Source organism: Hyperolius riggenbachi, chromosome 1, assembly GCF_040937935.1.
Source record: "Hyperolius riggenbachi isolate aHypRig1 chromosome 1, aHypRig1.pri, whole genome shotgun sequence".
Taxonomy (NCBI): domain Eukaryota; kingdom Metazoa; phylum Chordata; class Amphibia; order Anura; family Hyperoliidae; genus Hyperolius; species Hyperolius riggenbachi.
Genome location: NC_090646.1, coordinates 586,210,547 through 586,235,222, shown reverse-complemented (window position 1 = coordinate 586,235,222; position 24,676 = coordinate 586,210,547). Strand labels below are relative to the sequence as shown.

The 24,676-nt window shown below is 45.7% G+C and overlaps 1 protein-coding gene across 4 annotated transcripts in view; it reads left to right on the top strand.

The window, feature by feature from the left end:
* FAM169A (family with sequence similarity 169 member A) overlaps positions 1-24,676 on the top strand; it is a 112,363-nt gene that overhangs the window by 74,700 nt on the left and 12,987 nt on the right. For all 4 annotated transcript variants that reach the window (XM_068248562.1, XM_068248571.1, XM_068248580.1 and 1 more), the window contains 8 exons: positions 1,694-1,830; positions 8,359-8,458; positions 9,104-9,189; positions 11,202-11,373; positions 12,504-12,683; positions 17,689-17,814; positions 22,968-23,110; positions 23,242-23,296. In XM_068248562.1, coding sequence (XP_068104663.1) covers positions 1,694-1,830; positions 8,359-8,458; positions 9,104-9,189; positions 11,202-11,373; positions 12,504-12,683; positions 17,689-17,814; positions 22,968-23,110; positions 23,242-23,296 — 999 coding nt within the window. Of the gene's footprint in view, positions 1-1,693; positions 1,831-8,358; positions 8,459-9,103; positions 9,190-11,201; positions 11,374-12,503; positions 12,684-17,688; positions 17,815-22,967; positions 23,111-23,241; positions 23,297-24,676 lie in introns of those variants that run through there.

Sequence of the window (24,676 nt, the reverse complement as noted above, 5' to 3'; positions counted from 1 at the left end):
ATTTTAGCCGCGCCTCTCCATGTGCGGCTAAAAGACTAAGGGTGCATACACACATCAGACCATAGTCTTTGGAAAATGAAAGATCACAGACCAATTTTACCCCCTTCCATGTAGTATGAGAGCCATACCTACACAGTCTATTCTATTGAGCTGAACTCCCCATCAGATAGAAATCTTTGCAAGATGCTGCACACAAAGATGCTGTACACATTCAAAAGATCAGTATCTGCAAAAGATGATATCTGCAGATCCTCATACACACCTTGTTTAACAGACATTCATCTGCAGATCAGATCCACCAGGATGGATCTTCAGATCTGCAGATGATTGTCTGATCTGCAGATGAATGTCTGTTAAACAAGGTGTGTATGAGGATCTGCAGATATCATAGACTATGAATGCATTTTGCAAGAACGGATCTTTTGCAGGAACAGATCTTTTGCAGATACTGATCTTTTGAATGTGTACAGCATCTTTGTGTGCAGCATCTTGCATGATTTCTATCTGATGGGGAGTTCAGCTCAATAGAATAGACTGTGTAGGTATGACTCTCATACTACATGGAAGGGGGTAAAATTGGTCTGTGATCTTTCATTTTCCAAAGACTATGGTCTGATGTGTGTATCACCTCAACTCTTTGTGGCCAGCATTGCAGCTCAGCATATTATGTATCACTATAAAACCCTGCTGTAGCTGCAGTGTAGCATTAATCTCTCAGCAGAGGGAGAAGGTGGGTAAGGACAGGTAATCTGTGCTAATGGCTGACTAGTCACAACTTCTCTGAATTCCTGTGTGGATGACAATGGGATAGGATAGCTTTCTCTCCAATACATTTTAACTGCCTTCTGTTAAGGAAGGGAACCAACACGTTGCAACCCACCTGGTACATTCAATATATAGATTTCAGTGCGCAAACCATTATGCATTATCTACTTAATGCAAGTTTTCTATCATATGCATTGACAAAGGGGAGGCTGAAAAATAAATACAGCTGTTGCTGTCTTTTGACACCTAATATTAAAGAGAATCTGTATTGTTAAAATCGCACAAAAGTAAACATACCAGTGCGTTAGGGGACATCTCCTATTCCCCTCTGTCACAATTTCGCCGCTCCCCGCCGCATTAAAAGTGGTTAAAAACAGTTTTAAAAAGTTTGTTTATAAACAAACAAAATGGCCACCAAAACAGGAAGTAGGTTGATGTACAGTATGTCCACACATAGAAAATACATCCATACACAAGCAGGCTGTATACAGCATTCCTTTTGAATCTCAAGAGATCATTTGTGTGTTTCTTTCCCCCCTGAGGGGGGAGTGCATAGCAGAACCACAACACTGAAGAACTTGGCAGCCTTCCAGACACAGGCTGACAAGTCTGACAAGGGAAAGATACATTGATTTATTACAGAGATGGTGATAGTAGAACGTGCTGCAGTAAGCCAGAACACATTAGAATAGCTTTTGGAACTTGTAGGATGATAAAAAACAGGATGCAATTTTTGTTACGGAGTCTCTTTAAATTCGATACAGGAAATTAGGGGAAAAAAAAGACTACATTTTGAAGAAGTTGCATTACGTGTCTGCGTTTTAATTACAAGTTGTGAAAATATTACCTGGGAGAAAACTCAGGTGAAAAAGTGAATTGCATATGAGCCTGTATATCCTAATGTTTCTATATGTTTTGTGCTTTTCAGGCATGGCCTTCCCTGTAGATATTTTGGATAGCTGCGACCATGATGAATTGGAGAATCTGTCAGAGGATTATTTGTCATACCTGCGATGTGTTGATCCTGACAACCCGGAATATTTCCCTTTACGGGATGGACGAAAGGTATTAATGCTGAATCAGACACCACTCTTGTAAAACTTCTAAAAAAACATCAAGTGACAGGCAGCCTGCTGGGCCAATCAAAGCGCTGGAATCATGTCCATTAAAGCCACTGGACCTGCCGGGGCTCAGGGCAGGTTCAGTGGAGCGACCGTTAGAAGGAGCGAGCGTAAGTTACCAGTGCACGCTATAAGCTCTACAGCCTCACGTGCGTTGAGCTCGCTGCTGTCATTAAGCTGCACTGCTAAAGCCTAATGAATCAAACCCCTACTGCCTTATTCTGAATACTAAGCAGCCGATGGAGGAGGATGGATCCAGCGACATCCCCCTGATGACAAGCATTCCACGATCCATCTTACGGCTGGCCGATACACGTGACGTCACACGACGGGCAGGAGCGGGAAGTCAAATATTTGCGGTACTTTGTGCAGAGTCGTCATGGATATTAAAGATCTGATACGCTGTGACAGTTGTTATTGCCACGCATCGCTAAACATCATTCACGTGATCGCGCACCTGTACCCCATTGCAAGATCGCGGAAATGATTGCTCGTTGCTCAAAAAATTGCCAGTCATCGGAAAAAATCTGTAGGCTTTTAGAAACAAATAAAAAAAAGTATCAATAAAAAAATAACATTTAAAATAATTTTATAGGTCTGTTTGCCCTCCTCTGCTGCCAAGGACCAACAACATGGCATAGGCCTTTGCTAGCAGTAGTGGGACCAACACCATGGCATAGGCCTTGGCTAGCAGTAGTGGGACTAACACCATGGCATAGGCCTTGGCTAGCAGTAGTGGGACCAACACCATGGCATAGGCCTTGGCTAGCAGCAGTGTTACTAACACCATGGCATAGGCCTTGGCTAGCAGCAGTGTTACTAACACCATGGCATAGGCCTTGGCTAGCAGTAGTGGGACCAACACCATGGCATAAGTCTTGGCTAGCAGCAGTGGGACTAGCACCATGGCATAAGCCTTGGCTAGCAGCAGTGGGACTAACACCATGGCATAGGCCTTGGCTAGCAGCAGTGGGACTAACACCATGGCATAGGCCTTGACTAGCAGCAGTGGGACTAACACCATGGCATAGACCTTGGCTAGCAGCAGTGTTACTAACACCATGGCATAGGCCTTGGCTAGCAGCAGTGTTACTAACACCATGGCATAGGCCTTGGCTAGCAGCAGTGGGACTAACACCATGGCATAACCCTTGGCTAGCGGTAGTGGGACTAACACCATGGCATAGGCCTTGGCTAGCAGCAGTGGGACTTACACCATGGCATAGGCCTTGGCTAGCAGCAGTGGGACTAACACCATGGCATAGGCCTTGACTAGCAGCAGTGGGACTAACACCATGGCATAGGCCTTGGCTAGCGGACGTGGGACCAACACCATGGCATAGGCCTTCACTAGCAGCAGTGGGACTAGCACCATGGCATAGACCTTGGCTAGCAGCAGTGCGACTAACACCATGGCATAAGCCTTGGCTAGCAGCAGTGGGACTAGCACCATGGCATAAGCCTTGGCTGGAAGCAGTGGGACTAACACCATGGCATAGGCCTTGGCTAGCAGCAGTGGGACTAACACCATGGCATAGGCCTTGACTAGCAGCAGTGGGACTAACATCATGGCATAGGCCTTGGCTAGCAGCAGTGGGACTAACACCATGGCATAGGCCTTGGCTAGCGGTAGTGGGACCAACACCATGGCATAGACCTTGGCTAGCAGCAGTGGGACTAACACCATGGCATAGGCCTTGGCTAGCAGCAGTGGGACTTACACCATGGCATAGGCCTTGGCTAGCAGCAGTGGGACTAACACCATGGCATAGGCCTTGACTAGCAGCAGTGGGACTAACACCATGGCATAGGCCTTGGCTAGCGGACGTGGGACCAACACCATGGCATAGGCCTTGACTAGCAGCAGTGGGACTAGCACCATAGCATAGACCTTGGCTAGCAGCAGTGCGACTAACACCATGGCATAAGCCTTGGCTAGCAGCAGTGGGACTAGCACCATGGCATAAGCCTTGGCTGGCAGCAGTGGGACTAACACCATGGCATAGGCCTTGGCTAGCAGCAGTGGGACTAACACCATGGCATAGGCCTTGACTAGCAGCAGTGGGACTAACATCATGGCATAGGCCTTGGCTAGCAGCAGTGGGACTAACACCATGGCATAGGCCTTGGCTAGCGGTAGTGGGACCAACACCATGGCATAGACCTTGGCTAGCAGCAGTGGGACTAACACCATGGCATAGGCCTTGGCTAGCGGTAGTGGGACCAACACCATGGCATAGGCCTTGGCTAGCAGCAGTGGGACTAGCACCATGGCATAGGCCTTGGCTAGCAGCAGTGGGACTAGCACCATGGCATAGGCCTTGGCTAGCAGCAGTGGGAATAACACCATGACATAGGCCTTGGCTAGCAGCAGTGGGACTAACACCATGACATAGGCCTTGGCTAGCAGCAGTGGGACTAACACCATGGCATAGGCCTTGGCTAGCAGCAGTGTTACTAACACCATGGCATAGGCCTTGGCTAGCAGCAGTGGGACTAACACCATGGCATAACCCTTGGCTAGCGGTAGTGGGACTAACACCATGGCATAGGCCTTGGCTAGCAGCAGTGGGACTTACACCATGGCATAGGCCTTGGCTAGCAGCAGTGGGACTAACACCATGGCATAGGCCTTGACTAGCAGCAGTGGGACTAACACCATGGCATAGGCCTTGGCTAGCGGACGTGGGACCAACACCATGGCATAGGCCTTGACTAGCAGCAGTGGGACTAGCACCATGGCATAGACCTTGGCTAGCAGCAGTGGGACTAACACCATGGCATAAGCCTTGGCTAGCAGCAGTAGGACTAGCACCATGGCATAAGCCTTGGCTGGCAGCAGTGGGACTAACACCATGGCATAGGCCTTGGCTAGCAGCAGTGGGACTAACACCATGGCATAGGCCTTGACTAGCAGCAGTGGGACTAACATCATGGCATAGGCCTTGGCTAGCAGCAGTGGGACTAACACCATGGCATAGGCCTTGGCTAGCGGTAGTGGGACCAACACCATGGCATAGACCTTGGCTAGCAGCAGTGGGACTAACACCATGGCATAGGCCTTGGCTAGCGGTAGTGGGACCAACACCATGGCATAGGCCTTGGCTAGCAGCAGTGGGACTAGCACCATGGCATAGGCCTTGGCTAGCAGCAGTGGGACTAGCACCATGGCATAGGCCTTGGCTAGCAGCAGTGGGAATAACACCATGACATAGGCCTTGGCTAGCAGCAGTGGGACTAACACCATGACATAGGCCTTGGCTAGCAGCAGTGGGACTAACACCATGGCATAGGCCTTGGCTAGCAGCAGTGGGACTAGCACCATGGCATAGGCCTTGGCTAGCAGCAGTGGGACTAGCACCATGGCATAGGCCTTGGCTAGCAGTAGTGGGACTAACACCATGGCATAGGCCTTGTCTAGCAGCAGTGGGACTAGCACCATGGCATAGGCCTTGTCTAGCAGCAGTGGGACTAACACCATGGCATAGACCTTGGCTAGCAGCAGTGTTACTAACACCATGGCATAGGCCTTGGCTAGCAGCAGTGGGAATAACACCATGGCATAGGCCTTGGCTAGCAGCAGTGGGACTAACACCATGGCATAGGCCTTGGCTAGCAGCAGTGTTACTAACACCATGGCATAGGCCTTGGCTAGCAGCAGTGGGACTAACACCATGGCATAGGCCTTGGCTAGCAGCAGTGGGACTAACACCATGGCATAGGCCTTGGCTAGCAGCAGTGGGAATAACACCATGACATAGGCCTTGGCTAGCAGCAGTGGGACTAGCACCATGGCATAGGCCTTGTCTAGCAACAGTGGGACTAGCACCATGGCATAGGCCTTGGCTAGCAGCAGTGTTACGAACACCATGGCATAGGCCTTGGCTAGCAGCAGTGGGACTTACACCATGGCATAGGCCTTGGCTAGCAGCAGTGGGACTAGCACCATGGCATAGGCCTTGGCTAGCAGCAGTGTTACTAACACCATGGCATAGGCCTTGGCTAGCAGCAGTGGGACTAACACCATGGCATAGGCCTTGGCTAGCAGCAGTGGGAATAACACCATGGCATAGACCTTGGCTAGCAGCAGTGGGACTTACACCATGGCATAGGCCTTGGCTAGCAGCAGTGGGACTAACACCATGGCATAGGCCTTGGCTAGCAGTAGTGGGACCAACACCATGGCATAGGCCTTGGCTAGCAGCAGTGGGACTTACACCATGGCATAGGCCTTGGCTAGCAGCAGTGGGACTAACACCATGGCATAGACCTTGGCTAGCAGCAGTGTTACTAACACCATGGCATAGGCCTTGGCTAGCAGCAGTGGGAATAACACCATGGCATAGGCCTTGGCTAGCAGCAGTGGGACTAACACCATGGCATAGGCCTTGGCTAGCAGCAGTGTTACTAACACCATGGCATAGGCCTTGGCTAGCAGCAGTGGGACTAACACCATGGCATAGGCCTTGGCTAGCAGCAGTGGGACTAGCACTATGGCATAGGCCTTGGCTAGCAGCAGTGGGAATAACACCATGACATAGGCCTTGGCTAGCAGCAGTGGGACTAACACCATGACATAGGCCTTGGCTAGCAGCAGTGGGACTAACACCATGGCATAGGCCTTGGCTAGCAGCAGTGGGACTAGCACCATGGCATAGGCCTTGGCTAGCAGCAGTGGGACTAGCACCATGGCATAGGCCTTGGCTAGCAGTAGTGGGACTAACACCATGGCATAGGCCTTGTCTAGCAGCAGTGGGACTAGCACCATGGCATAGGCCTTGTCTAGCAGCAGTGGGACTAACACCATGGCATAGGCCTTGGCTAGCAGCAGTGGGACTAGCACCATGGCATAGGCCTTGTCTAGCAACAGTGGGACTAGCACCATGGCATAGGCCTTGGCTAGCAGCAGTGTTACGAACACCATGGCATAGGCCTTGGCTAGCAGCAGTGGGACTTACACCATGGCATAGGCCTTGGCTAGCAGCAGTGGGACTAGCACCATGGCATAGGCCTTGGCTAGAAGCAGTGTTACTAACACCATGGCATAGGCCTTGGCTAGCAGCAGTGGGACTAACACCATGGCATAGGCCTTGGCTAGCAGCAGTGGGAATAACACCATGGCATAGGCCTTGGCTAGCAGCAGTGGGAATAACACCATGGCATAGACCTTGGCTAGCAGCAGTGGGACTTACACCATGGCATAGGCCTTGGCTAGCAGCAGTGGGACTAACACCATGGCATAGGCCTTGGCTAGCAGTAGTGGGACCAACACCATGGCATAGGCCTTGGCTAGCAGCAGTGGGACTTACACCATGGCATAGGCCTTGGCTAGCAGCAGCGGGACTAACACCATGGCATAGGCCTTGGCTAGCAGCAGTGGGACTTACACCATGGCATAGGCCTTGGCTAGCAGCAGTGGGACTAACACCATGCCATAGGACTTGTCTAGCAGCAGTGGGACTAGCACCATGGCATAGGCCTTGTCTAGCAGCAGTGGGACTAACACCATGGCATAGGCCTTGGCTAGCAGCAGTGGGACTAACACCATGGCATAGGCCTTGGCTAGCAGCAGTGGGACTAACACCATGGCATAGGCCTTGACTAGCAGCAGTGGGAATAACACCATGACATAGGCCTTGTCTAGCAGCGGTGGGACTAACACCATGGCATAGGCCTTGTCTAGCAACAGTGGGACTAACACCATGGCATAGGCCTTGGCTAGCAGCGGTGGGACTAACATCATGGCATAGGCCTTGTCTAGCAACAGTGGGACTAACACCATGGCATAGGCCTTGGCTAGCAGCGGTGGGACTAACACCATGGCATAGGCCTTGTCTAGCAACAGTGGGACTAACACCATGGCATAGGCCTTGGCTAGCAGCAGTGTTACTAACACCATGGCATAGGCCTTGGCTAGCGGTAGTGGGACCAACACCATGGCATATGCCTTAAAGGGAACCTAAACTGAGAGAGATATGGATGTTTCCTTTTAAACAATACCAGTTGCCTGGCAGTCCTGCTGATCTCTTTGGCTGCAGTAGTGTCTGAATCACACACCTGAAACAAGCATGCAGCTAATCCAGTCTGACTTCAGTCAGAGCACCTTATCTGCATGATTGTTGAGGGGCTGTGGCTGAAAGTATTAGAGACACAGGATCAGCAGGAAAGTCAGGGAACTAGTATTATTTTAAAAGGAAAAATCCATATCCTTCTCAGTTTAGGTTCCCTTTACTAGCAGCAGTAGGACCATCACCACGGCATAGGCCTTGGCTAGCGGTAGTGGGACCAACACCATGGCATAGGCCTTGGCAAGCGGTAGTGGGACCAACACCATGGCATAGGCCTTGGCTAGCGGTAGTGGGACCAACACCATGGCATAGGCCTTGGCTAGCAGCAGTGGGACTATAAGGTCGTGCTATATTTTATTTCTATTCATAATAGTTTTATGATCTAATAGCTCTTTTTTTCCTAGGTGCCAATCACTCTTGCCTCAGTAGGGTATGTGCCACTTTTTGGAGGGGATCAAGCCCAGAAAGTCCTGGCTCTATTTGCACCTGAAGATGCATTGACAGGTATAAAATAATCTGCATGTACGATATGAAAGAAAAACTAAAGTTACCGTACTTGTACTTAGTCAATGACACAGACAGTATTAATACAAACCAGGTGAATTACTGTCTAGGAAGTTAAGCTTGTGCAGCTTTACTGCGCTCCCCCAGGTGCTGGCTTCTCCTCACCTCCTCCACAGGCCCCTCCGTAATCCCCTCCCATCCATGGGGGACACGTTGAAAAGGGCACAAAGACGCATCCTGTTGAATTGGGCACCTGGTAAAAGAGCAGGCCCTGGGGCCGCCTGCTATGTGAACACCTAGTTACTCATAGGATGCCCTGACAAGCTAAGTGACTTGTCTTTTGTGTAGTCCTAAATGACACCTCGTACTACTTGGACCCTGGTGGAGGAGTACTAAAAAATAAATTGTAAATTTATTTGCTTCAAGTCAAGAATAGATATTTTAAAATAATAAAATAAATAAAACATGCAAAAATGTATATACGTTCCTTAAAGCTCAAGATTTCCAAGCAGTAGCTCATTACTTGGTTATGGTTAATTGATTTGCTGCTTCTAACTGAAATTTGTGTGGCAGGTATAGTAATTATTCCTTGCATAAGGTGTACCTCTTAGTATGAGCATTCTAAGTGTGATTATTGTTCCATAGCTGTGGCTCTGTATCTCAGTCACCAGTGGTGGACAGTTGATGACACAGTGAGGACATCAGACACTTCCCAGGATGGTCTTCGGCAGGTAAATTAGCACAATACATTTGAATAATGATAAACATATTTAGAACAGTGATTTTAAAGGACCCTTCAAAACCAGCAGAACTAAGCAGATTCAATGTTAAAACACATTAATTGAAAGTCCATTAACTTTTTTTGGGGGGGGGGGGGTGCTGTGGAACCCAGTCTTTAAGCACAGCAGAGCTCACAAACAGCCTAAGAAGTTGGCATTTACCACTGTGAGTACTGCTGGCAAAGTGCGCTGGCTGGTTAGTGGAGTTCTGGATTACTGGGACTCTGCTGTATTGTGATAAACTGGCACCTTTGCTTTATTCTACAGCAATCATAGCACACACTTTTTTAACTCATTGGTGGTATGCTTGCATTGTGCTACATTTTGTGTTTGGCTTTCTAAATGTTTGTGTTGCCTCTTTAAATTTTTATTTTTGACTGTGACCACCAATGCTTCTCTTGGGAACCTCTTGCTGGTGCTGAGAGACCTGCATATTCACAGTGGGACGTTGCGTTGTAATGTGACGTTCAAGTCGCAATGGAGCATTACAACGCAACGCAAAAAAAGGTGGTAGCGCACATTAACGCTGCGTTACCGTGGCATACAGTAGATACAGTGGAGCATACAGGCAATGAAAAGTATGTCCCTCTGTGTCTGTTAACGTCTGCTTTTAGAAGTAACGCACTGTTTGCAAGCAGTGAGTTACCATAACGCAACATTTACAACGCCACGTTAACGTCGCACTGTGAATGTTGCATAGGCTTAACATTACAGCGCGTTATCCTGCATTATAATGACTTTATAGCGCAGGACAATAACGCCCCACTGTGAATGCGACCTTAAACTTTATAAGGTGTGGCCTTCATGGATAGTATTTGTTTTTCCAGGATATCCCGCAGATGCTGAACTAGACTGAGATATGGGGAATGTGGAGGCTGAAAAAAGGGAAAAATGATTCACATGACAAAGCCTCCTCTTTCTATTGTTCTATGACCATTTTCAACATTCATGATGTTATCAAATGTTTTGCGAAAATTGAACGTCAGTCTTCACGTGTAGACGTGCGGACGACTGAGCGTGAAAAGAGATAAGGAATGGCAAACGACAGATAACAAGAAGTTGAATCGTTCTGGTTGTCGGATTGATTTTTGAAACGACGGAAAAAAATGCAATGTGTACAGAAATCTAGTACTTTTAACTATCTCAAAAAAGACCTCTCCTTCGCATTAAGCGATATGTAAATCGTGTTTCTCAACCAACAGTCGCTCGTTTTATTGTGCAGTGTGTATGTCTGTCGAGTGCACATTAAGACGTATCTTGCCGCCATTTAAAGTCGTTTAAATTCGTCTCATCGTTTTTACTAAGCGAGTTTGGTTGAGCATGTGTATGGGGCTTAAGGAGAGACAATTCATGAGATAAGTTTTATCAACTGACCCTTTTGTCTCCACAGCAGGCTTTTTCATTTATCCAAAAATGCACTTAAAGTAAACCTTTGACTTTAAAAGATTAAAAAAGTCACATACTTCAATAGAGAGAAGCCTCTGGATCTACTGGAGGCTTCCCACGTCCTTATGGAGACCACCGATCCAGCGCTGGGACCCTGTGGAAATTTGTAGCCATGTTCTTTTCCGTAAATGAGCCTGAGTAACTCCATGCTACTGCGCACAAGGCGTCTGTGCCTGTACATTGTGGCCATGCTCGTTCACAAACAGGAGCGCAGGCGTCCATGCGAACCTCTCTACTAGGCCTTGTGGAAGAGCTTAGGGGCTCCCAGCGCTGGCGAGGGGTACGGTGAAAGCCTCTAGATTACCCAGATGCTTTCTTCTACTGAAATATCTAAATGGGGTGCATTTTTCCCAACATGTACACTTTAAAAACTAACTAACAGTAAGTAAAAGTAAAGGACTTCCCATACATTGAAATCAAATGCATTCTGATCAGATCCATAAACTAGATAAATGTATGTAGCTATTTGAATATAATGCGTGGATGAAATGTAAGCATCCTGTTTGTACCATTTGCAGGTCAGGAGTCTTGGAGAAAGGGTGGTCCTCTATGTGCTAAACCGAATTATATATAGGAAGAAAGAGATGGAGAGAGACGAGGTCCCCTTCCTCTGTCACAGCAGCTCTGAGTATGCCAAGATTCTCTGGAGGCAGGGAGAGGCTATTGGATTTTATTCTGTCAAACCTGCCGGTCAGTATTTTTAATATGTTCTTTAATCACAGTTTTTTCAAACTAAATTAAGTTATAGTACTGTTTTATTATGGTCAGTTAAAGCAAGTCTGAACTAAACTTTCCTTCACTTGATGTCATCTCTGTACAAGCCCAAATAGTATTTGTCCCAGTTGGTCACTGCAAGTAGTCTCTTTGCTATAGAAATGGACAATGAAAAATGCCGTTGTCTTCTGAAAACAGCTAAAGATATATAACAAAAGCATATGTCTGGAATTGTCTTTGTGAAGGAAACTCACCCTCAGTTAAGGTGTTGCTAAGGAGTTCAAGCTGCAGCAATAGGGTGGCTGAAGTGAAGGGAGGCAAGTTCAGTATTTAGATAACATTTTCTCCCTACAGAAATTATTATGGCTTTAAACTGCCAGTCTTAGACTTCCTGAGCTGGCCAATCAATAGATTTCTAGCAATCACACCAAGCTTCAATGTTTATTGTGGAAATTACCCATAATTCAACATTACGGGAAACACTCAAGACCCCTTTCTCAAGGAAAATTATTCAGGAAGCTCATGAGGAGGTATTGTGCACTTGTTACAGTGATGTGCGCAGTCCAAGCAACTTGGACAGTGGCTTGTATTATAAACCACACTGGTTGTTTATAACAGTGGAACCAGCACCTGCATAGCAACCTCACTAAAAAATTCCTGGAGCCACCCCTGTATGTGAGAAATCATATTGGATACCTCAGGAATTGTACATGACGCATACTCTTGAATGCAATCAACCAAACACTCATAAGTTGTTTATGTGGCAATGTGTCACTTCCACTTCCTGTTTAATTATACATAGGAAGCAAGAGTGGCACATGCGCATATTATAGCGACCAGTCTGTAAGAGATTTTCCAATCAAGGACATCATCATGTTTTACTTCCATGTGCCATTATATCCATGACTTTAAGTATTGAGTAAATTAGGGGACATGTAATTATTATGAATGCACCAAGAGACAACTTTTCATTTTCCTGGAATTCATCTCATTTTTGTAATTTATTTATCAACTTTTCTTTAAATTGTAGCATATGGCCGCTTGTATACCTGTGTCAAACACTGTGTTTCAGGCAGGAAGTAATATATTTGTTTATTTTTCCACAGGAAGTACATGCTCCGCATATCTTACACAGAGTTACACCCTACCAGTTCTGGATACCATGTTTATTAGGAAGAGATTTCGGGGGGAATCCTTTTCCCTGCAAATGCTGGAAGACTATGTGGACTCCTTCACAGAAGAGACACTAGGCTTGAGGTATCCTCTGTCTCCTACAATGTACACAGGTAACCTACTGCTGGAGTGTGACTTCTACAAATGGCAACAGGCTTGCAAAAAGAAAAAAACTGTAGCAAACCTGGTAGCCAGCGTCAGCCTTATGGTGTTCAGTGAAAAAGCCATCAGAACTACTTGTAAAAAGTGCCGGCTTTTCTACAAATGTCTTCAGAGGGGCAGAAGAGAGGTGTGTGGCTAGCATTTACAGGAGTGTTAATAACACAATAAGGTGTGATGTGGTGTGACACTAGGATGGATAACAATTGCCAAGCCTAAAGATGTAAGTAAGACATGGAACACACTTGCTGTAATTGTGAGTGGTTTGCCGCAGACGACAAAACGTGCACTGCTGAACTGGCCATTGAAGTCAATGGCCCTGCAAGGAAAACGCATGTCTTTAGCATTCATTCGTGGATTTCAGCACACTTTAAAATGACGCAGCTTTCTGTTTTTTTCTGCACAACGTGTGTGTTTGTAATTACAATGTATTCTGCTGCATACGAAAAATTGGGACCGGGAATCGCGGGGAAAAATGCCTCTGCAAGTGTGTTCCCTGTCCTAGATATACTACCCATAATATACAGTATATCTCTTGTGGATCTCTTCCCACCGAGACCATGGACAGATAAGGCTTTTCCAGAACTATCCACATAATGTCACTGCACTGCCCTGCATGGCTTTCATCTGCTTTCCTACAATAATTAATTTCATTAACCAATACTTTCTTAATGATATTATCACATTGAACTGTTTTGATAGCTGGTATCTGAGAGCTAATATCTCACTGGAGAACTCTCAATAACATGCAGACCACCACAAACTATCCACTTCTATGTGCATTAAGTGATCAGAGGAAAAATAATGTGATAAAAAAAGTGCTTCATTTTTACAATAATTATGTATAAATGATTTAGTCAGTGTTTGCCCATTGTAAAGTCTTTGAAATCAATTTACATTCTGACATTTATCACATAGTGACATTTTTACTGCTGGCAGTGAAAGGAGATGCTGCTTGCTTTTTTTGGCAGTTGTAAACAGCTGTTATTTCCCACAATCCAACAAGGCTCCCACAGTGTGATATCAGAACCATGGTCCTGACATCACACCGTGGGCGGGGTTTCACCACAATATCAGCCATACAGAGCCCCCTGAAGATCCGTTTGTGAAAAGGTAAAGATTTCTCATTGGAAAGGTGGTATCGGCTACTGATTGGGATGAAGTTCAATTCTTGGTTACGGTTTCTCTTTAAAGTGAACCAAGAATTGAACTTCATCCCAATCAGTAGCAAAAATGTTTAAGGTTCTTGGTTATTTTTTCACTTACCTGAGGCTTCCCCAAGCCCCCTGCAGCCCTCCAGTGCCCTCGCCGCTCCTCGAGTGTCTTCCGAGCCCCGCCACAAATATTTTGTTTTTTGAGCACTTATATTTTTAACTGAGTTTCAGACAATATGAAAGCATAACTCTTCTTACGCACATAACTACAGTTATCTGCTTGTCCCTAATAGTACAATACAATATAATAGTTAACCTGAAATAAAAATTCTAAAATCAGTAGATACTTCTGTAAAGGGTAGCCTCTGGATAGTCCAGAGGTTTCCCTTATCTATTTCAACTCCACCAATCCAGCGCTGGTCCCCTCTAAAGGGACCCATACACTGGTCGATTTTAGCCATGGATCGATCAGAAATCGATTCTTTCAAATCTATCAATCGATCGATTTGTGGCCGATTTCGATCGATTTCAATCGATCTGGCAGGCTGGAAAATCTAGGTCGATCTGTTGAGATTGCTTATTATTTTGCATTGGCCCTAATGGAAATCTGATGGCAAAAAAATGCCATCAGATCGATTTTCAATAGATTTCAAACTGAAATCTATTGGAAATCTGTTCCTAGTAAAAAATGTTCCTAAACACATCAGATGGATCAGAAATCTATCTGATGATCTATCTGCTGCTAATCTAACGAGTGTATGGCCACCTTAAAGGGAAGGTTCAGGGAGGGGATTAAAAAAATAAAAATAAATTTCCACTTACCTGGGGCTTCCTCCAGCCCGTGGCAGGCAGGAGGTGCCTTCGCCGCCGCTCCGCAGGCTCCCGGTGGTCTCCGGTGCCCGACCCGACCTGGCCAAGTCCACTGCCAGGTCGGGCTCTTCTGCGCTCCATTTCCTGGCACTTCTGCGTCCCACGCCGGCGCGCTGACGTCATCGGACGTCCGCCGGGCTGTACTGCGCATGCGCAGAACTACTGCGCCTGCGCAGTACAGCCCGGCGGACGTCCGATGACGTCAGCACGCCGGCGTGGGACGCAGAAGTGCCAGGAAATGGAGCGCAGAAGAGCCCGACCTGGCAGCCGGCCTGGCCAGGTCGGGTCGGGCACCGGAGACCACCGGGAGCCTGCGGAGCGGCGGCGAGGGCACCTCCTGCCTGCCACGGGCTGGAGGAAGCCCCAGGTAAGTGGAAATTTATTTTTATTTTTTTAATCCCCTCCCTGAACCTTCCCTTTAATGCATTTAGATAGATTTCCAATAGATTTCATTCTGAAATCTATTGGAAATCTGTTCCTAGTGTGTCGAACACATCTGATAGATTCCTGTCGAACTGCAGGCGCAGAACTACTGTGCCTGCGCTGTCCATTCCGGCCCACCTGGCGGTGATTGACAGCGCAGCTCGCGCAGGCGCAGTACAGGCCGACCTTGAGGTCGCCCTGACGTCATCGCCGGGGACCGGGACGGAGCTGCGGCGAACGGCTGCGGGGAGAGCTGCGGCGAGGGACATTCTGGGAGCTTGGAGCTGGAGGAAGCCCCTGGTAAATAGCACTTATTTTATTAAATTATCCCTGATGACTCCTTTAAAGGGAAACCGAAATGAGAATCATATGGAGATTGCCATATTTCTTTACTTTAAAACAATACCTGTTGCCTGGCAGTCCTGCATTTGAAGCAAGCATTCAGCTAATCGGATCAAACTTTGGTCAGAAACACCTGATCTGTATATGCTTGTTCAGAGTCCATGGCTAAAAGTATTAGAGGCAGAGGCTCAGCAGGACAGGCAGGCAATGTGCATTGCTTAAAATAAAATAAATATGTCAGCCTTGATATTCCTCTTACGGTACTTCAAGTGTGCTTTAAATATTCCTTGCTTGTGCTGTTGTGTATATGACGTCACTGTAGTAGCTTTACTTGTGTTATTGGCTTGTAGTACATCTAGTCATTCATGCAGCTGGAAGCCGGGTACTCTGAGATACTAGAATGGCTCTTGTTTCTATGGAAACAGTGATTGTGCCCAGTGACTACTGTTGTCTCCCTGCTGCAGCCATATACTGCTCTGTCAGGGTAGGTTCTCTGGCCCTTTGTTGCTCCATTACAAACATTTCTGCGCTTACATAATACATCACAAGCTTTATGTTCATCTCTGTGCCTTCACCATTACACTGTCATGTGACAGACACTATAAACGTTGTTCAGTAAAGCCATCATCTGGCAGGGACTAGGAAGAGCAGCTCAGGTGTGCATCAATAGCCTTTTCTTATGTTTGAATGTCAAGGAATTGTGGAACAAGAACCAAATCGCTCTTATAGCCAGGGAGCAACCAATCATGTATAAGGAGAATCCTGAATTTCTGCAGCATTGTACACAAATATGGCTAATCTAGTCGAGTGCAGAGAAGCTTTTCAGGATCCTTGACTTGTGGAGAGGACGATTGATAGGTGCACAGCATTGTGCTGAATCAAGCTATACAAAGCTAGTAGTGGTGGCTGTGGTAAAATGACTGCTACTTCCTGATCAGTTTCCTATCATAGCTGATATCTGAAATTGGACTGCCATCGAGTAATGGAGGGCTGGCGTAAAGGAAACCTTAAAGAGGAACTTCAGCCTAAACAAACATACTGTCATTAAGTTACATTAGTTATGTTAATTAAAATAGATAGGTAATATAATCTCTTACCCACATTGTTTTAAAAGAACAGGCAAATGTTTGATTTCATGATGGCAGCCATCTTTTTGTTTGAAAGGAGGTGACAGGGAGCATGAGACACAGGTTTTTTTCTTTGATGGGTGGAGCTTAGCTAAAAATGCAGCTAAAAATGATGCTTTGGTAAGAAAAACAAAGTTCTGATGCTGTGAAACTGTTAAAGAAACACCAAGCCTTTTCAGTTCTGCTGAGTAGATTTTTAGTCCGGAGGTTCACTTTAAGTGACATGATGAGATAGACATGTGTGTGTACAGTGCATAGTACACAAATAAATATGATGTGATGCTTTTCTTCTTTCTCTGCCTGAAAGAGTTAATATACTACTATGCAATGGACAGTTTTTCTCCAGTCGGGACCCAGTCAGACTACTGACAAGGAATTACAGCCATAAAATACTTTGCTATAGGAAGCCCAGTTCTCTGCCAGGAGAGGATAGATAAAAAAAGGTCAATAGTTCATATATTTGAGCACTCTGAGACACAGAGACAGACATTACATTCAGCTGAAACAAAACAATAAATCTGCTTTTTTAAGTTTTTAAAAATAAAACTGTGGGATATCTACAAGTCATTTTTTAGGATTAGGAGGATAGATACAATTGTTTATCTCTTCCCTTTGTTTTCATATAAGTTTCGATTTCAGGCCTGCAACCAACTACACTTTAAAATCGCTGCAGCGCTGTGTGCTAGGGCTGTTGTGATTCCCCGGCGATTGGAAGCTGTAAACTGTACAGTGCTTCCAAATTGCTAACATGCTCAAAATGCTGCATGTCCTGCGATTGCGATTACCACTAATCGCAATCACACCAATGGGTTCCCCCCACTTACTCTCATTGGCAAAGCGTTTTTGGCGATCGTCGGCAATCCCCAAATGCTGCCAAAACGCCCTAGTGTGTTCCAGCCCTCACTGTTCTTTATTTTCAGAGTTGCAGGAAATGTAAAGCCCTTTTTACATGCAGAAGGGACAAGGGGAAACATTTTGTAATGTGATTAGTTCAGAATTTGAGGGCAACACTTCTAATGCTCCTTTTATCATGTTTTTTTTAGCTTGCAAGCAGTATTTACACAAATACCCAGGAGATCAGGAGCTTCTGTGGGAAGTGGAAGGTGCGGGTCACTGGTTCCAGAGGACTCTAATTGCCAGTACACTCAAGAGAGAGGCGGGATTATTGGGTAAGGTGCATATAAGAAAGATGTATGCCTTATTTCCAGGGTTCTGATTGGCTGAGACATTGACATTTCTTCTCCCTGCATGCAAAGCTCTCCCCTGCCACACTGCCATAAATCTGGAGAACAGTGATAGAAATTGATACTGCTGTGCATACTGTGATGTGTCTCCACTGTCATACTAAATCAATGCCAGGGAGCTTAGTACAGAAGCAAAGAAAGAAATGTTCCCTCTCAGGTGAAATGGAATCAGCGGACCTAAACTCAGAACTTCCTCTCTGCCCTAAAAGACAAGAAACAGTATTTCTTTGTTACAACTTACAGTATAGAACTCCTACAAGAAACCTGCAGTGTTTACTTCCTGGGAGCCCAGAAAGGGTTAACCTTCAGTGTTTACTTATTAGCACAAAACATTGGCACAGCTGACAGCCCTGATTTACATTTGCTGATTACTAGCTGATAAGGGGTAATTAGACAGGCTCTTCTTTCTAAACATACACACTGTGAATTTCTCAGCAATTATATGCGTTTTCGTTGTCTGCTGTGCAAGAGTTTAGGTCTCCTTCAAGGAGGCATGCACCATTAGATGTAATAAAGATCAACCTCTTCCTGATATCCATTGTTGCCATCTTGCCACCTTATAACAAATCAAAATTTCATCATAGAAGTTACCCAATATCACTTGCATCACCAGAGCTCAATACAGTACAAAGCTAATTCAGCAATGCTCTTGTACCACCCCGCCCAACTTCCTCCTCCTCCATACTCCAGGCTACATCAATATCACAAAGAATGTCCTATCCCTATCAGCATTTGACCGATTAACCAAAATGGTTGCTGCTAAGGTTTTTGTGGCCCCAAACGGCTCATGGCCCTCCCCCTCCTCAGAGGGTCCTTCTTCCGTAATAGTAGGTAACCAAAGGTTTCCCCTACCCTCAAAAGAAAAAATAAATAACCAGTATAGGTAAGTAGCCAAAGGTGCCCCCTTTCCCCCTGTATAGGGCATTGATATCAGTGGGGGTATGTAGCCTCCTACTACCTCCCCATCACTTACACACCTGCAGATCAGTGGTGACCCAAAGAGAGAAGAGCAGCGCACAATCCCCGGGCCACACCCTTTAAAGCTAATGGGAGTCTTTAAAAAAAAAAAAAAAGAAACCAAATACTTACCTAAGGAGGGGGGAGGCTCTGGGTCCTAATGAGCCTTCCCTCTCCTCTTCCAGTGCCCTCGGTACATCGCTGACTCCCCATTTAAATCCCCCACCGCGAGGGACTTTGGAAGTCTTTGGGAGCACTCGGGCTCCCCGAAGACTTCCGAAGCGTCCCTTTGGCGACGGAGAGAGCAGTATTTGACTAATTTAGTAAAATACTGCTACGAGGGAGCCAGCGCTGGAACGGGGACCGATTTGGTGCTTAATTCCTAAAACAACTGAATAGTGTATGCTTATCCTAAGGCTTACACCAGTGTCTTTTCAAATGTCAGGGAAGGCACATACAACTTTTGTATGAGTTTGTTTAGCTATTTTTTAGCACTTAATGTGCCTGGTAGGTGGTAGCACTTTTCATGTATCTAAGCCTGGGGTTCTGGGGCTTTTGTTTGCGCTTGCATGTGTTTCTCGCCTGTGTATTGCCTTTCACGGACACTTAACCGACCTCAAGCCCTAATCTCATGTATACGGAGACACTACCATGAATGGAAGCTTCACACTGGAGTGGTTGGCAGATTGCAGCGTTTTCATGCTGGGAAACCATCCGAGTAAACTAGGCCTAATATATTGCCTGTCAGCCATCAGCACTGGGGTCCTATAGCGATAATTGTGAACAGTCATCCGTTAACAATAACACTGAGCAGTGACCCCATTAATACATAAAATGCTGCACTACTGCGAGGTCACAACTCATTCACTGATCCGCCCATCTGAATAATTCAGGGGAATGAATAATCAGCTCTGAGAAAATATGTTTTAAAGTAGAACTCTAGGGAAAAGGGTTATTTTTGGATTTGGATTAGGACCTATGTTGTTTTCCCACTGTTAGGAAATCATCAGGACAATATCTGGGGAAAACCTCTAAGGAAGGCGGCAACAATAGAACATATTTTAGATGAGTACAGAAAGGTTATGACCTTCATCCGGATTCTATTGTAATGTGTGTTTTTTTTGTGTGAAATTCTCTGACCTTTTATCCCATCGATGAGGAAATCTCAACCACCCCCAACCTTCCTACCGGTACACCTCAAACTAACCATCCGCTCGGATCGCTCCCACGCCGCCGTCCTCCGATGTCTGCAGCTCCGGTACCGGGTCCCCGTACTTCCGTGATCGCAGTCAGTCTACGCAGGAGAAGTGCGCTCTTTGCGTATCTCTCCGGCAGCTGCTGAAGAGATATGTAGAGGAGGCACTTCTCTTACGCCAGACTGGCTCCGACTGACAGAAGTGCGGGGACCCGGTACCGGAGCTGCAGACATCGGAGGACGGCAGCGTGGGAGCGATCAGAGCGGATGGGGCTGGAGGAAGCCCCAGGTATGTATAAATTTTTTCTTTGAGCTCTGGTACACTTTAAACACTCCTAGGAGCTCTGGTTCACCGTGAGCTTGCTGGGCAATATGTAACTTACAATTGTGTTGTCACATCAACAACTACCGTATATATTACCTTTTATCTGTTTGGTGACACAAAACTGTTACAGATTGATTGTGATCGGTAATAATAATAGGTCACTTTACATTGTTTGTTGATATTTTTAGACATTCTCTACAGAAACGTTACCAGGAAGAATTATCTTTAGTTATAGCATCAATATAGTGTTATAGCACCACAATGTTATTCCTATCAGTAATATGGACCTGTGTTTGCTGCTCTGCTACCTAATACCATTTCGCTTCATATATGTGACCCATAAGGACTAGTGTCATAAGCTATGGTATGCAACTCATATATATTACCCTCCAACATCATAACATGAACCAGGTGTACTTACCAACTCCATCGCCATTGTAATATCCTGTTAAATCCATCAAGCTTAAACTATCCTGCCCTAAGCCTCATTCCTAATATCTCTGCTTACTATTATCTCACCGAAGAAACAGGCTTGTGAAACAGTGACCTGTGTGTAAAACATCCATATGGTCAAATACACAGATGGACAAGAGTCATAACAACACACATTGATGAATACCTATAAAATAAACAACAACAAAACATTTGCAAAGTGCTTTTCTCCCGTAGGACCCAAAGTGCATAGGTTTCTCAGATCAGTACTGAGTGATGTGTACAGGGGAAAAAGTTATATGATCATAAATGCCAGAGTAAACAGGAGGTTTTTCAGTTTTGATTTAAACTTTTACAGGGTTGGAGCTGTCTTAAGTTTGGCAATGCATTCCAGAGGGTATGGGCAGCATGACAGAAAGCTCTGGCTCCAAAGGTTTTTAGTTGGACTCTGGGAGTGGTCAAGTTTTTAATTACTTTTGATCTGAGGTTGTGGGAGGTGTGATGCAGTTGCAACAAATCCTTCAGGTATCCAGGGCCTAGGTTGCGTAGGGAATTTGAAAAGGATTCTCTATTTGGATAGCCAGTGGAGTGAGCAAAGGATTGGTGTTATGTGGCAATGGTAGGGTTGGCTTGTTAACAGTCTTGTAGCAGCATTCTGTACTAGCTGCAGGCAGTGTAGGTCTTTATTTGGAAGGCCTGCATAGAGGGCACTGCAATAGTCCAGCCGTAATCAGATGAAGGAGTGAACTAGGGTTGGAAGATCCTCTAAAGGAATGAGGTGCCTAATTTTTGCAATATTCCTTAGGTGAGAGAAGGAATGTTTCACCACAGCTGAGATTTGATTCCTGAAGCTTAATTCTCCATCAGTCAGTAAACCCAAGCTGTGCACAGTTTTGGAGCTAGTAAGGTCTGAGTTTCATAACCTCAGTGGTGATGACTGTGTCTGGAGCGGCTTTGCTGCTATGACAAGAACCTCAGTTTTGTCAGCATTTAGTTTCAGACAGTTTTCATTCATCCACTCCTGAAGCTCAGCTAAGAATGTGTTTATTTTTGGGATGGGGTCTGTCATGTCAGGTTTGAGTGACAAATATAGCTGGTCAGCATAGCAGTTGTATGTCAGACCGTGTTTTTGGATGATTTGGAGTGGTAGCATGTATATGGTAAACAACAAAATAGATAGCATCAAGCCCTGGGGCACACCATATTTTAGTGGTACAGGGTTGGGCTGGAAAGGCCCCAAGGCTACCCTTTCTGTTCTGCCAGCCAGGAAGGAGGAGAACCATTGGAGCACTAAACCATCAATGCCACAGTAGCCTGTTAAACATACCATATTTTAAAAATAGGCAAATGAAGCAGCTGTTGGACTAGCAACATGACCTTTACTCTTGGAATTCCAGAAAACACTACCTGCAATTCGGAGCCTGTAGCGGCTGATAGCTTTGGTGACAGCAGACTGCACCCTTTCCCTCTGGTCACTAGAGGTTTATGTTGGAAGATGCACACAAAATGTATCTGTTGTCTCTCAACAGCAGCATCTAGTGGCTGCAGTGAAAAGTGAATACAAACACACTGAGGCCCATATGCAATTCACTTTTTCTCCTGAGTTTTCTCCTAGGTGATATTTTTACAACTTGTCATAAAATGCCTTTTAAGTCGCCAGCGTGCAAGAAAATACTCAGAATACATTTGATAGTACTTTTCCATCAACTTTTTGGTACCCTAATTACCACCCCTCCAATCCCTAACCTCCTCCCTCCGATACCAAACCTTAACCAACCCCCCATCTCAACCCCCCCGCACACCTATCCTGTGCCCCCCCAATTCCTAACCTTAATCACCACCCTCTTCACGCCTAACCATAATCATTTCCTCCCACCACAAAACTGTGGCAAAACCCACAAAATATCCGGCACCGCCATAGGTGCAAATACAAATATCGACTATTGCAGGAAATTTGGGTGCAAGATAGCAGGCGCCAGGGCCGCATGCTATGCAAGCTGCTGCTACAAATAGGAGCCAAAATTTCCTTCATCTGTGTAAATGACTTAGTGGCCTAAAATTGGTGTTGCAGTGTAGGTACAGTAATGGATCTCGCTTTATTGTCCCGATGCAGATGGTGTGTTGAGTTCACTCATTTGCCTGGTAATATTTCTTACTTCTCTTTTACAGAAGCTGCCAAGAAAGAGCCAGTCTCCCAGGTCACAGAAAAGTGTCCCTCAGAGCGTCCCCCAGCCTCCCCGCCTCAGGACACACAACCCTCACAGCCTCCATTGAAAGAAACCCTGCTGACTGAAGATGTAGAGGAAGAACAGGTGTGTTTCTGGCTTTAGGTTAGGTTGATGATCTTATTGATATGATTTGGATGATGCACTTATTCGGATTAGGCTTTAGTCCCAGTGTTATTTTCCTTAAGTGTTAAAAGGCTCCCATCTTTCGTTTCCAGGTAGAGATACATGAAGAGAAAACATTCCACAGTGACGAGGCTGGAATATCTAAAGGTAAAAAGCTGCTTGTACATTACAATATAATTGTGTTGCAATAGCAATGCACTAATACTGTCCAACTACAGCATCCCAGTGTGACCAGAGCAGATGTAGGAGTTCAGTAGGATGGCTTGCTGCCCTGTTGGTCAGTGAAGCCATTCATGAAATGAAGTCTGAGTTGGAGAGACTTCTTTCTGACACCAGGGAACTTAAGGTGGCCATACACTTATAGATTTGCAGCAGATTAAACCATTAGATAGATTTCTGTCAGATTCCTGTCAAGTCGAATCTGACAGGAATCTATCTGATGTATGCCACACACTAGGAACAGATTTAAATCGATCTAAATGCATTATTGGACCATTAGATTCAATGCAACTCTATGGGCCATCGATTTGCTGCCAGCAGAAGATCGACCTAGATTTTCCATCCTCTCAGAGGGAATCGATTCTATAGAATTGAATCGAGAATTGATTGATCGATCAATGGCTGAAATCGACCAGTGTATGGGCCCCTTTACTCCTGACATTTAAAGCAACAGCACTCATTTGCCTATTTACATGTCTGTGAGACATTTGTTTTGTTAACAGTTTTTAATAAAGGCAACTTCTGCTTATCTACTTCATCAGTTTAGTTTACATTGCTCAGGTTCACTACAACTGATGCCAAATGGGTGTTTAGTTAATGAGTAACGCGCCATGCACACGCTGAACAGCGGCCTTTTAACAACCAGAAAAAGTTGCTTGCAATTGTTCACACAACTGATAAGACTGATAAGGCGTCAATCCAACAGTTTTTTTTGGGTTGTTCAACTTGTTTCACAACAAAAGTTGTTTGATAATTGTGCTGCATAAAATACTTCTGTTGAGCCTGTGTATGGGGCTTAAGACTGGTTATTTCGAGTCTAATCTACCAGTGGACATAGGGACTTGTTATCAGTGTGTATGTTTAACCACTTCGCCGCCCGGGTACAGTATATCTACGCTTCTTTGGACTTCAGTTCCCCGCCCAGAGCGTAGATACCTGGGGCTTCCTCCAGCATGTGGCAGCGGATGTGCCGCTGCTGCCACCGCTGTCCGCACTCCTGCTCGCACATGCGCACGCTCCCGCGATCGTGCACGCAGCCGCCCGCTCGTTTGGAGATCAATCAACGGGAAAAAACATTCCCGTTTGTTGATCTCTGCCCCCCAGCAATGATCGGCTGCTTCTATAAGAAGCAGCGCGATCATTGTGGGAAAAAAAACAGTTTCCCAGCCTCCCTGAACTTCCTGCAAGCGTACTTCCTACGCTTGCAGGACGCATTTACAAAAAATGACTGTGGCCATCTTGTGGCCAAAAAGTAAAACTACACCCAAAAACATTTTTCACATACAAATACATTATTTTACAATATAA